The sequence below is a fragment of the Mus caroli genome, unplaced genomic scaffold (genome assembly GCF_978045245.1).
Source record: "Mus caroli unplaced genomic scaffold, Mus_caroli_1 scaffold_4, whole genome shotgun sequence".
Classification (NCBI taxonomy): Eukaryota; Metazoa; Chordata; class Mammalia; order Rodentia; family Muridae; genus Mus; species Mus caroli.
The window spans coordinates 133,292,133-133,306,488 of NW_028227259.1; the positions used below are offsets into that span (position 1 = coordinate 133,292,133).

The window sequence follows — 14,356 nt, forward strand, 5'->3', positions numbered from 1 at the left end:
CTGGCAGTCCACAGTGACCCATGGGCAGGGGCACTGTGTGTCCTTCAGAGGGGGGCTGCCCCGTGTCATCTTTGCCAACCCCAGGAGGATGTCTTACACCAAGGCTTATAAAACAGAAGAGGTCCTTTGGAGGCCAGTCTTCCTATTGATGAGAAAGGGGACCCAGAGTCTTCCTAAGGAAGTTTCTGATGGAGCCAGGAGGCTGGCTATTAGTCATTGTGCCACCCCATGTTGGTTAACGTCATATATGCTATGTCAAGCCTTTGGATAGTTTGGTGGCTCCTGCCCTGTGAGTTTTTAGATTTTCAATGACCTTCTGAGTGAGTTGTGATTTTATGTCAAAAGTCAGATCTTCCAAGTTCCCATTGGAAACAAAAGAGAATGGCAGCCCCAGCTTCATCTTTTAGTGGCAGGAGGGGAAAGGGGAGCTGCCGCCTAGGCGGAGCACCCACCTTCCTATGCAGCCTAGTCAGCACGGTGGCCTGCCCTCAGTAAAACTAGGTTCCCAGGCTGCCTCTTTATTGGCTCTGCAGACCAGGTGCATGGATGCTAGGCTGCCATGACTGTGCTATTGCCCTGGGCGGCCTCCATGTTTTAAAGCATTAAAAACCCATAGTGAAGTTGAGTCCAAAGAACAGAGGGCTGCCAGGGGCCTCCCACCTCTGCGCATGACCAACCTCCCCACAGCAGCATCCCACCTCTGCACTGTGATTCAGTATTGAACCACACTGATGCATGGCCAACCTCACCCCTGCAGCACCCACCCCTGGATTATGTAATGGGCCACACTGATGCATGGCCAATCTCACCCCTGCAGCACCCATCCCTGCGCGCTATGCTTCAGAGATGTGCCACCCTAATGTGTGCTTGTTTGGGGAGTGGATATCAGGGTCCATTTCTGATGTTATACATTTTGTCTATTGGGGGAGGAGTCTGTTTTGAGCTTTGACCTTTTACCTATTTTTAAGTGGGGTATTCATTCGATTACTGTGAGTTCTGAGAGCACTTTGCCCATTTTGTGTAACAGTATCCACTGAAGATATTTCCTCCCAGCCCATGGCTGGCCTTTTCAATCTATGCTCAAGTTCTTTCACAGAGCGTACATTGACAGTTTTAATGTGAGACCAGCTTATCATACTCTATACTGGATCATGCTTTTTCTGATACATTCGCACACACACACACACACACACACACACACACACACACACACACACACACACAGACACGCAGCATCAAGGGGCTGGAGAGATGGCCCAGTTGTTAAGAGCGTTTGCTGCTTTTCCAGAGGATCTGAGTTCAATTCCCAGCACCTACCTGGCAGTTCATGACTGTCAGCAAGTTCAGTTCTAGGGACTCTGATGGTCTCTCTGCCTTCCATGGGCCCTGCATGCATACAGAGGCAAGACAATTTTATTTCTACTTGACACGAGCTAGAGTCGTCAGAGAGGAGGGAGTCTTAAATGAGAAAATGGCTCTATGAAATGAAGCTATTAGGCAAGCCTGTAGGGCATTTTTTAAAATTAGTGATTGATTAGGAGGGCCCAGCCCATTATAGATGGTGCTATCCCTGGGCTGGTGATCCTAGCTTCTATAAGAAAGAAGCTAAGCAAGGCATGGGGAGCAAGCCAGTAAGCAGCACCCTCCATGGCCTCTGCATCAGCTCCTGCCTCCAGGTAAGACAATACCCATACACACAGAGTAAAACAAACAAACAAACAAATAAACAGTTTTTTAAAAGTCTGACTCGACCTCAGGGTTATTCTAGACTTCTCCTTTTATATCTCTTTGCAGCTCTGCATTTGGTATTTCTATCTACCATCTACTTTGAATTAGTGTTGGGGATAAGCATGGAGTCCTGATATTTATTGATAGTTTTGCATCTGGGCCTCTGGGTTTCCCAGCCTCCTGGGCTGCAGAGACTGAATTTGTTCCGCTGAGCTGGCTCTGCTCCTGTCAGATATCAGCAGATGGTGTCTGTATTGTTCTACCTTCGGGCTGTCTGCTCTGTCCCTCTGATCTATCTGTTTGTACCCCCAACACCACATGGCTTCACTTACCGATCCAAGCCTTTTCAACCTCTGGTCACTGTAAAACAACATTATTTCCTGCAAAGCTCATGCTTGATAACTGTGCTATTGAAATGCACAAAGGATCTCACCATGTTTTGAGTATGTTTACAGTTTTGCATGGCTCCCCATATTCATGGCTGCTCTTAGCTGCAAGAGGCTGCATGTACTCCATAGGCTTCAGTTGGACAGGCCAGGTTTAGCCTCAAAGGGATGCCATGTAGGCCCCCTAATTGTGTTTTTCTCCTACACTATGTGACTTTCCTTGGTATTTGTCTCTCTGTGTAGTCTTTAGACTCAAAAGATGGCACTGCAAAGGATAACTGGGGTTTGGGGTTTGGGTTCGTTTGAATTACATTGAGTCTACAGGTCAGACCAGGGTAGGCTGGCTCCTTATCAACACGGAGTTTTCCTGTCTATGAACATGGGCTATCTCTCTAGACATTGAATTCTTTCCTCATTTTTGCAGAATAGTTTTCCTCAGTTGTGTATGTGTGTGTGGATATATGTGTGTGCATGCATGCTCGTGCACACATGAGCATGCACACGCACTCACGCACACATGCACTTATGATTCTCATGACTGTGGGGGTATGTACCCTATACACACACTCCCTATGTTCATTACTGTCAATCTAGAAGACAACTTTGACTTCTGTCCCTTAGCCTTTACCCACCAATCATGTGACTATTGCATGTGCATTTCAGGAGTTGCTTTTATTATTAATAACAAAGATAATTTTATTCCGTCCCTCTCAGCCCTTGTGCCTCTTTCCCTGACTATTGTAATAGCGGGGACTGCCAGGGGTTGTGATGGGGGATATCCTCGGCTAGTTCTGTACCATACTGAGATTTTCAACTAGGATTGGGGTCTGATTGGTGGATGCTTGGGTCGGGCCTTTTAAACAAGTCTTTTATTACCTTTGATTGTAGGTGTTTACATTTCTGACCACTGTGTTAAAGTAATAAAGGGTTTCTTAAAAGGCTTTTGGAATTTGTGGGTGGAAGCAAAGAACATGTGATCCAAAGGACTAAGGGGAATCAGGTTATTCTATAATCCATAGTTGGATTCACTAAGGTCAAGGGTGATCAATTATCACATGAAGGGAAGATGTACTTAGGAACGTGGGAAGCTCACGTAGAACATACTGGCTATGCTCAGGATGCATCTTTACTCTCTCCCAGGTCCTTACTGGACTCACGTCCTGTTCACGTGGAAATCCAAGGAGGGCCTGAAGGTCTACGTCAATGGGACTCTGAGCACCTCGGACCCCAGCGGGAAAGTGTCACACACCTACGGGGATCCCCACGTCAACCTGGTCATAGGGTCAGAGCAGGATCAGACCAAGCGTTACGAGAACGGAGCTTTTGATGAATTCATCATCTGGGAACGGGCGCTGACTCCTGACGAGATCAAGATGTACTTTACCGCTGCCATTGGTCAGTGCATGGGACGGCTGTGCGTGGATCTGGGGGGTCTGCACCTCGAGACGCTCAGCACAGGGCTCCTTACCACCCTTCAGCTCTCCAGCCCTTGTCATGGCAGATGTGAGCTGTGTCTTAATGACCCTTATGAGTAGAATCATGTTTCTGAACACCTGTTCCCCGAGATAAATGAGGGAACAGTTCCCCGGCGACACACTGAGATTAATATTCCCAGATCCTTGCAGGCTCCGCGGGGCATGAAAAGGCTGATTACAGACATTTTGGTGGCAAATATTCAGGTCCTTAACAAATGTCTCCCTTGTACATGTCCCGTGTACGTTCTCTCTGCTGGGCCTCAGACCCCAAAGTACCTTCTCCTTGCTCGATTACAGGTGGTTGCGCAGAACGAGAACCTATAGGCAGAGGGACTTGGTTTAATTCTTCATTTTGTTGTGGGATTAAAAAAAAAGCTTCGCTAAGTTCATTCATATGACATCTGTGTAACCATTTAGAGCAAGCAATTAAAAAAAATACAGCAAGAGTGATAGTTCAGTAAGTAAAGTACTCGCCTCTCAAGCACAAGGACCTGAGTTCAAATCCCAAGGGCCACATTTAAAAAGCAGGGTGTGGTGATATGTGCTTATAATCCCAGCACAGGGGAGGCAGAGACAGGGAGAGTTCTTAGACTCACTGTCCTGCCAGCCTCCCTTATCAGTGAGTCCCAGGTCCTAGTTAAAAAGAAAAAAAAAAGGTAGACAGACATCTCCTTAGAGATGACCCTGAGGTTGACCTCTGCTCCTAGATGCAAAATAAAAAAATAAAATAATAAGGTAAACAATTTGATAGTATTAAGCAAATCCACAGGAGTGCAACCATAGTCTCCATACCATTTTCAGATAGTTCAGCATCCCTAAGGGACAGCCATGTCACTGCCTCTCCCGACGTCTGCCACTGACCTATTTCTCGTCTCTGAGGTTCACCTGTTGTAGATATTCCATACAAACGTCATCACTTATTGGCACCTAGAAAGGCAGGACGTTCCTCCAGCAATCCCAGGTCCTGCCACTCAAGTGGGGAGCAGCACCTGGGCAGAGGTGGAGAGAGGAGAAGGCCAGGTCCAGATTGTGAGATCTCAGTGCGTGCATCCATGAAACGTAGGGTCATTGCCATCTACCAGATGACCCCATACATAGCAGGAATCACATGGGGACTGAGCCAGACCAAGGCATGACAGAATCCCACTTCTCATCTCTGTCTCACGTGTCCACTCCATGGTACACAGGGGAAGCTCCATTGCAGACAGGACACAAACACTTGGCATGGCTGCCCTGTAAGTGCTTGGCCCCCGAGCGGTGAATGTCACTGGATCTTGGAGAACAAAGTGCTTACGGGGGTCCAGCTTTATATCACCAGCCAGCTCGCCCCACCCAGTCCCCAGGGACTAATCGCTCTTGAGCCAGCCAGGGTGATGATGTCATTTCCTCAGGTCACCCAAAGCAACCCCGAGACAGTTCCCGAAAATGAGGTCAATCAAGTATCAAAGAGAAGTCTGTGTTCTCATTGGGAGACAAGAGAAATAGAAAGAGTGGGTGAAGCAGAGGCAGGGAGAGGCAAGAGGAGGCTTCATCTTTGACCTTGAACGTCTTATGGGGAATGGCTCATAACTGACCATGGTCATCAGTAGAGAATATAGCCAGGTTCCTCACAGTAGTTCTGGCTCCTCTACTACTTTGTGGGTGGTGTCCGGTCTACCTGAGTCTAGCATATCAGTTTCTTTTTATGGTACAACAAAAGACCAGACAGAAGCGCCTTCCTTAAGTAGGATTGATTTATATTGGCTCATGATTTCAGAGGGTTCATTCAGCTGGTGGCCAATGGGTTCCAGACATTTGAATGGGACATCAGAGACAAAAAAGGACATCAGTTCACACCACAGGAAGTGGGCAGGGATAAATAAACCCTCAGTGACCTGTCCCTAGTGATGCCAGATTCTCCAGCTAGGCGCTGCCTCCAGGGTTTCCAGAGCCCTTCTAAAAATAGTCTCATCAGCTGGGGACCTAGTGTGGGAGATGCTTCTGATTCATACTGTTACACCTAGTGATTAAGAGTCCCGAGTTTTATCTGTAATGAGTCTGGGTTCCAGTGAAGGCTATTTCTCATTCCTTCTTTGTTTGAAATTTCGTGAGACCTTGCATAAAATCATCCTTTTTATGTGATGGCTTGCATGAACGGTGTTCAGAAGCAATTTACAATATAAATGGAAAAATAATTTCTGCTGGGAAAATCCATATAATCTACATTTTAGGCTGATTTATGAGCCCTTTATCTTCTCAGCAACACCCATACTCAAAACATCCCGTGCCCCTCTGTAGGGCGCGTCAAACTGGTAAATTCTGAATAAGGACAGATCTCCCCGGGAATGACAAAGGATGACTTAGCCTTCATTGAAGCACTGGCTTGGTTTGGTTTTTATCTTTCAGGTAAACATGCTCTGTTGTCTTCAACACCGCCAGCGATGCCCACAGCACACACTGTGGTGAGCAGGACCTTTCCCCTTTACCCTGTGCATGAGTCATTTTTCATAGTCAGACAAAATCTCCGAGCCGATCACCCAAGGAAGAAGGGTTTCCAGTCCATTGTGTGCTGGGTGCATTGCTGAGGGCCCAAGACAAGGCAGAATCGTGATAGAAACCTAAGTGGAGGAAGGGCTCTTACTCCGTGTTTTATAGCAGCCAGGAAGTGGAGGTGGGGGTCAGAAGACTGGAGGGGGGGGGGAGGGGAGGGGAGTGGAATGAGAGTCTGAGGATAAAGCATCCCTCAATGGCACATTCTCTTTTCTCCACCTAGATGCAGTGTCTATTGCTCTTACTACAACATACAAAGTCATCAATGGGTTTAATCCATTGATGAGTGAGCACCCTGCCATGACCCAATCACCTCTTAATAGTGCCACAGGCCGGAGGCTAAAACTTTATAACACAGGAGGCTCTGTGAACCGTGCTTCACATTCAAACCACAACCCTCCACCCCACCCCGCTGTAGTGTTGGCCTCTGATGTGTGCCAGCAGGCCCAGCGTCCTATCCAAAATGAACTAATAAAGGGAGGAGAGTCCGTTTCAGGGTAATTCTTGGTGCCCAGAGTGGTTGGAAGAAGGGCCCTCCTGGGTCCTGTGTTTTGGAATGCTAGGAGGAAAGGAAATTCTTGGGAGCTGGTGACCCCTGAATTGGTTTCCTCTTTCCTGAGGCCCTACTCTTCTCAGCGGCTTCCTTTGGTGCCTTTTCTTCTGATGTCAGAGAAATGGGTTGACTCGTAGAGAATGTGCCCACTTCACCTTAGCTTTTGTGGCTAGTCCCTTCCTCAGGGACTTTGACAGTGAGTGTCTAGACTCTCATCCACTTGGATTCAGGATTTCATTTTTCCAACGGTTCTTGTTTCACAAGGGGGCTGAGAGGATGCGATGCTGTCCTGTGCAGATTCTTCACTGAAGTGTCCATGTCTTAGTGTGGGACAGTCTTAGCACTCTCCTTACCAAGCCCAGAGCCAGGGGTCACCCTGGGTTTCTAGAGAATGTCTTGGTTTCAGTTCCTAGCAGGAAGCCACATGGCTACTATCTTTCAGATACCCACAGATGCCTACCACCCTATCATCACCAACCTGACCGAGGAGAGAAAACGCTTCCAGAGACCAGGAACTGTGCTGAGATACCTTCAGAATGTGTCCCTCAGATTGCCCAATAAATCCCTCTCAGAGGAAACTGCGTTGAACCTCACAGAGGTAAATAAATGTCCTGGTGCCTTTGGCTAGTGGGTTAGGGCTGATGCATGGCTGGACCATGGAGTAGAGAGTTAGACAGATCTAAATCCATGGCTGGTGAGATGACTCAAGAGTTAAGAACACTTGCTGCCTTTACAGAAGACTCGAATTCAGTTCCTAGCACCTGTGTTAGGTGGCTCACAGCCATCCGTAATTCCAGATCCCTAGGATAAAATAGTCTCTTTTGGCTTCTATGGGCACCTACACATATCTGGCACATGTGCGCACACACACACAAATCTTAAAAAAAAAGTGGGGGGAGCAAGACCAAGAGCCTTGCCTTGCAGTTTAGGCTGCTTGTAAACAGGCATTTAGAGCTGTTCTAGCCAGCTTTGTGATGCTCAGTGAAGCCTCCTTGAGCTGGAAATTGGATCTGTATTTCACTTGCCCAGCCTCTAACCTTTCTGGTCCACCTACCTGGCTTCCAGAGCCAACTGGGCTTGCAGCTCATGGTCTTAAGTCTTATGTCTCCTTGGCAAGAAGGAAGAGGTGGAGTGGGGGATGTTGACTCCTGTGGTCAGAGCATCTACGAGTGTGGTACTTAGGATAGCAACGTCAAGACGCTCCCTTTCTTCATTCCTTCCAACAGTCCCCAGGTAGAGGAGAAAGCTCGGTGGCTTTGCTCGTTGTCGGTTACTGCCTCGCCTCTTTATCTCTCTGCTAAACCTCACAGAGTCAGAGACTGCAAATCCAGATGCCTCTGAGGGTCAATAATCCAAGTAATGGATCCAATGGGCAGGACCAGCAGGCAGGCAGCAGGCAGTGAGGAGTAGCAGCCAGCTACTCAAAGCTTCTCCCTTTCAACCTTCAGCTTTGTCTTTCCTGATTTAGCAAGGGGAGCCTTTAGCCTTCAAAGCATGGCTGGAATTTTAATTGGAAATGTGTCCAGATCAAATGAAAGCCAACTCAGGACTGAGTGAGCCAGTTGTCATCGATTTGAGATCCCCCCACTCAGCCTGGGCTGACCCTGGTGCCTTGGGGACAGATCATACAGAATGCCTCCCATCACTTCTCAACTCTGACACAACGGCAAACAGAATTTCTAGGCAGTCATTGTCCAGCTTTCCATAGTATCCTGGCTCTTAACCATCAGCAAAGGCCCAGTACAATGGCCAGGGGCTGCTTCCTAGACCATGCAAATAGTGGCTGTCAGTCATGTGTGCTCCCAAGTAGTTCACTACATGAACTACTTGGGAGTTCTACTACTACTAGTTCACTACTAGTTACTACTAGTTACTACTACTTCACTACTAGTTCACTACTAGTTACTACTAGTTCACTAGTGACCCACCTACAAGATTCACACTGGAGTCCCTAGCCTCGAACACAAGAACTGTAAAATATCTTAATAATTGGCAACAAAAATCTATGTGGTCTTCATGTTGGAATAATATTTTTATGAGTTGGATCAAGTAAATAAAATATACCATTTAGTTGATGTAACACTCCCCCTCATATAAGTAGCTGCTTGGAAATATAAAGGTATGCATGGGTGCTAGCACACACCTATAATCCCAATACCTGGAAAACTGAGACAGAAGGATTTTGAGTATACATCATGAGGTCCTGTCCAAACAAACAAAGAAAAAGAATCAGAATTGCCTATTGTGGTTCATTCATTTTTGTTCTCAGAACTGCTCTGTGTCTCTCAGGCCAAATGTGACCCATGCATGGCCTAACATTTTAGGGACATATGGCCACCACTCACTTATGCCCAGTCTATCCTGCTTCTGGATAATGTGGTGGAGTTGAAGGTCTAGCCTGACAATCTGAAGCCCTAATTTTGTGGCTTTTTAGGAAAAATCTTGGGGGGCTGCAAATGTGGCCCATTTGGAAGAGTGCTTACCCAACAGGCATGAAGTCCTGGGTTTGATCCCCAGCACCACACAGACCGAGGGTGGTGTGCACACTTGTAACCCCATCACTTGGGAGGCAGAGAGAGGAGGACCAGAAGTCCAAGGCCATCCTTGGCCTCAGTCATTCTATGTACAGTGAATTTGAGGCCTGCCTGGGCTATATGAGACTTTATGGAAGAGGAAGAGGAAAAAAGGAAGGAGAAAGAGGTGGGGAGGAGGAGGAAGAAGAGGAGGGGGAATAGGAGGAAGAGAAGGGGAGGGGAGGAGGAAGAAAAGAAGGAAAAGGGGAAGGAGGAGGGAGAGGGAGAAGGGGAGGGCAAGAGGGAGGAGGGAGAGTGAGGAGGAGGGAGAGGAAAAGGCATAGGAATAAGGAATAAAAGAAAATGCTTGCCAGTCTGCTCAGGGAGAGAAAGCATGAACATTTCGCAGTCATTAGTTAAGCCCTCACACTTTAGAGTATTAATAAACAGCTGTGGAATGAAGATGAATGGGAGAAGGGAGCTTTGATAATGCATTCTGCACATACTTAGTGTCTTGGTGGAGGAGGGATAGGATTTTGTTGGCCGTGGCTGCCTCATGGTTCTCAACCTGTGGGTCTCGGCCCCCTCAGCAACACTCTCTCTCTCTCTCTCTCTCTCTCTCTCTCTCTCTCTCTCTCTCTCTCTCTCTCTCTCCAAAAAATGCTTCCATTACGATTCACAACAGTAGCAAAATGACAGGTATGAGGTAGTGATGAAAATAATGGTATGGGTATGGATCACCACAGCAGGAGGGACTGTATTAAAGGGTGGAAACACTAGAAAAGTTGAGAACCACTGGGTAGAGGAAACAGAGGAGAGCAAGTTTGCCTTCAAGTTTGAGTCTGGGTTCTGTAAAGACAGACAGATAAGGCGTCATGCAGTAGGGAGGGGTGGGGATTGAGGCAAACTTCACTGAAGTAGCTACCCTGATCAGCTTTGCTCAGAGGTTGCATGGAATGCTGTCATGCTATGGGATGCTGTCATGCTATGGGATGCTGTCATGTTATGGGATCCTGTCATGCTATGGGATGCTGTCATGCTATGGGATGCTGTCATGTTATGGGATGCTGTCATGCTATGTGGTGTGCTAACTAATGCTTTTTTCCCCAAAGGACATGGGAAAACCAGTTTTCACTTATCTCTTCCTATTTGAAAATGCTAAAATTTGATTTTATTGTTTTGGAACAAGAATGAGTTAAACCAAGTTTTACAGTGACTGACTGAGGGGCATGAGTTGCTTCTGCTTTGTTGAGGTGATTTCCAGCTGGCATTAGTGTCAGGTTTCATGAATGTGATAATTCACTCATTCCATCACTCATCAATCTATCTGTCTATAAATCCATCTACCTATCAATTCACCCAGTCATCCATCCATCTATCCATTTAGCCACTCATCCATCCATTTACCCATCCACTCATGCACCCATTTACCCATCCATCCATCCATCCATCCATCCATCCATCCATCCATCCATTTATTCATTCATTCATTCATTCACCCATACTTCTATCCATCTATCTAGCCATCTAGCCACTCATCCATTTACCCATCCATATATGTATCCATTTATCCATCCATCCATCTATCTATCCTCTATCCATCCATCCATTCACCTACTCATCCATTCATCTACTTATCCATCCATCCATCCACCTATCCATCCACTCATCCATCCATTCATTGATGGGACATGCTAGAACCTGTCACTTGTGATGTCCACATCCTGATCACTGACTCTACAAGGTTGCCACACCAAACAAAAGAGACAGCACCCATAAGATATAGCCCAAGGCTGGGGAGATAGCTCAGTGATTAAAGCATTTGACCCACAACCCTGAAGATCTGAGCTCAGATCCCCAGAATCCATATAGTGCTGAGTGGACATGGAAACCAGCATATGGTTCCAGTCTCAGAAGGCAGAGACAGGATTTAGCCATAATGGCCAGCTCTGAGATTAGTTGAGAGATCTCAATGGATAAGGTGGATGAGCAACTCAGGGTGATCACTGACATCATCCTTGGACTTCACAAGCACTCACACGCACTAATATGAAAGTGTGCTCGTGTAAACATACACACATACACAGATGGACACACACCACAAGTACAAGCCATCATTGCCTGCCACTGTGCGCGACACCAACGGCCAGCTGAGGAGATATGGGATGATGGGGAAGGAGACTGATAGGTTCAGACATGAGACTCGAGGGTCTATGCTAAGCAGTGTTGTTCTGTTTACATTTAGACCTTCTTAAGAACAGTGGGTGAGGTCCTCCTCCTGCCCAGCTGGACCCATGTATCAGAGGTAAGGAAGAGGATGCTTTGGCCTTTAGCATGTGTGTACTGCATTATGGCTGTCTTTCTGCAGTGGCACCCCATAGCCCTAACTATCCCCAAGAAGAATGAAGCCTTTCTCAGTCCTGATGTCTGAGACACTGAAGTTCATTTCCCTTGGGCATGAAATGCACCCGGGGTGGGGTGGGGACCCAGGGACCCTCAGTCCTGTGCCACTGCCTCTGCCTCTGGGAAAGGGAGCAGCTCTTCCCAAAGACTGACCTTTGTCTGTCATTTCACACAGCGTTGTATTTTTTTTTTTTTATTCTGCATTCCTGAATAGCAAGAGCCATATTTGGCATTTTAAGATCAGCGGATTGAGTGCGAGACGGCAGAGCTCAAAAGTGTGCTTCATGATTAAGGAGAAAATGAAAGGCTTTTGTCCCCCTGCACTCAAAATTTGAGAAGCAGAGCAGAGTGCTTTTCCTTGATTCCCAACCATCTTATTGATATTACTTCTTTAAAACATGAGCAGAGTCAATGAATAGTTGCAGCGATAAAAATACCTAAGATAAGAATCACCCGGGACTTTCAGGCAAAGAGTGACGGTGAGCGGCCTCGTATAACCCCACAGTCTGGTCCACAGCCCACTCACGTACATACATTCTACAGACATCTGCTAGAACCTGCTTTTCTGTAATTTTATCAAGAACTTTTGCCAAGATGGGGTTGAAGAGAGAGCTCACAAGTATGCAAAAATGAAGTTCAGATCCCAGGCATCCACACAAATGCTGGGCAGCCATGCTACCCTCCCCATAACGGCAACCTGAGAAGACAGGGAGGAGGGGATCCCCGAGACATGATGGCTAGCTATATAGGTTTGACTGAGAGACCCCCGTCTCAACGAGTACGGTGGAAGAATGATTTAAGCCGATTTCATCATGAACTTCAGGCCCCACATGTACGCATTCGCGTGTGTGCATATATACCCGCACAAGCAAAAACATGCACACACGTACATACCACACACCCACACAAAATAGGGGAAAACAACATGCTACAGTAACAACAGACCCACCTCACAGTGACTTAGTAGAGTGGGTATTTGCCTCTCTAGTAATCAGTCTATGCAGTGATTTAGAGATCTCACACTCCGCCTAGGTTCCGTGCCACACATGGCTCTAGGGGTGCATTGAGAGAGAGAGTATGAAGGCTCCGAGTGCCCAGGAGGGCCCTGATGCACCAACATGCCTACGTGCTCCCTCTCCTGAGCCCTCCTCATTTAGAACATTTAAAGCTTTTCTGCCAGGTGCAGAGGCAGAAGAGACAGCCAATTCTCACCTAATTAATAAGATGGCGGCAAGGGCTCGCAGTGCCGCGAGCCCTTTATTGAACAGCTTCGTGTGAAATTAGACCGTATAACATTGGCAAATGGGAAGGAGAGGGGATCAAGAATGTTAAAGTGGCGGTCTAACATAGTAATACATTCCCTTTCAAGAAGCATAGACCTCCAGAGATAGGTTTCTAAGGGACTCTGTGTACAAGCTGCAGTCTGAAATGCGGGGAAGATAGCCAGTAGGGACAGCCAGCCGAAGGACGGCAGCCAGTGGAGGCCTCGGACCAACAGATTTTCTTCATTGATTTAAATGAACTTTCTTTGAATGTAAAATATGCAAATCTGCTGCAAAAATATGAATAATTACGAAACAATCCCGGCTTAGGCAAGCTTATGAGCATTGAAGGGAAGGGTGCTCACGAATCGCTGCTCCTCGCAGAACCGGGTGCCAAAGACACAGACGCTCTGATTGGAATCAGACCACGGGGCCTAAGAGACAATGTCTAAAATTGGCCTGGGCGTCTGGTTCCGCCTCAGTGGGTCCTCCTGGAGTGTTTGGGAGAGGTTGCCGAGAGCTCAGCTGCAACAGATGCTGTCTAAGAAAGGATATGAAGGGGATGGGAGGGTGAGACAGAACTGGGCAAGGGGCCTGAGAGAACTCGGCTGCCTTGCTGTGGCGTCTGAGGTCCAAAAGAGTCAGGCCGAGCTGGACATAAACCCTGGCATGAATACAGGTCTTTGACAGGCAACAGAGGTCTGTGAAGCTAGGAGGGCCCTGTTTTCCTGTGGGCAGAATCCAGTGGTGTCCTTGCCACCTTAAAGATGCCAAATAGGTAAAGAGGACTATGGATGAGGAGTCAAAGAGGCCAGAGGGAATTGGGGGCCGGGTACCTTTAAAGAGGCTGCCACTTCATTGAGGGCAGAAAAGAATCCCTGATGCCTCAGGGGACTCAAGGCCATTATCTGTAAGATGGAGGCATAAGCAGACCTGAGATTTGCTCCAGTCCTTAGTGTCTTCATAGCAGAGCTACGAACAGGTGTCTGAGCTCTCTGGTCACTCAGAAGTTAATGCTATGACATTGGGTGAGCTTTGACTTGTGCATCCTGTGCTCCAAGAACTCATCCGGTGAATGGTCACCGCCCCGCCCCCAGGCTTCGAAGTGGGGCAGCTGGGTGATTTTTTTTCTTTCTGATATCTGTCACAGGGGGTGCGGGGGGGAGTGAAGCTCTGAGTTCTTTATGTGTTCATCTCATGATGCTGAAGAGGTGGTCCTCAGAGTTTCAAGTCTGTGTTCCTTGCAGGACAACGCCATGACGCTGGGCCTGGTTGACACCATCGATACCGTCATGGGCCACATATCATCCAACCTACAGTCCAGAGAACCCCATGTCACCCTCACAGGCTCGTCCTCCATGGCAGGTAGCCATTATCAGATTGGGAGGCAGTGGGGAGTTGTGGGAGAAAGAGGGTTGGATGTGCAGGCCATTGGTCTTTACACTGCCTGAGGCTCACACAACAGCTGAGACGGAGCACCATTTTCCGAGCTCCAGCGCCTTGTGCA

General features: G+C 47.5%; 1 protein-coding gene across 2 annotated transcripts in view; it reads left to right on the forward strand.

The window, feature by feature from the left end:
• Positions 1-14,356, forward strand: part of Adgrd1 (adhesion G protein-coupled receptor D1) — a 117,338-nt gene that overhangs the window by 28,103 nt on the left and 74,879 nt on the right. For both annotated transcript variants that reach the window (XM_021162937.3, XM_021162936.3), the window contains 5 exons: positions 3,255-3,509; positions 5,975-6,030; positions 7,114-7,269; positions 11,430-11,489; positions 14,097-14,214. In XM_021162937.3, the coding sequence (XP_021018596.1) occupies positions 3,255-3,509; positions 5,975-6,030; positions 7,114-7,269; positions 11,430-11,489; positions 14,097-14,214 (645 nt within the window). The remainder of the gene's footprint in view (positions 1-3,254; positions 3,510-5,974; positions 6,031-7,113; positions 7,270-11,429; positions 11,490-14,096; positions 14,215-14,356) is intronic.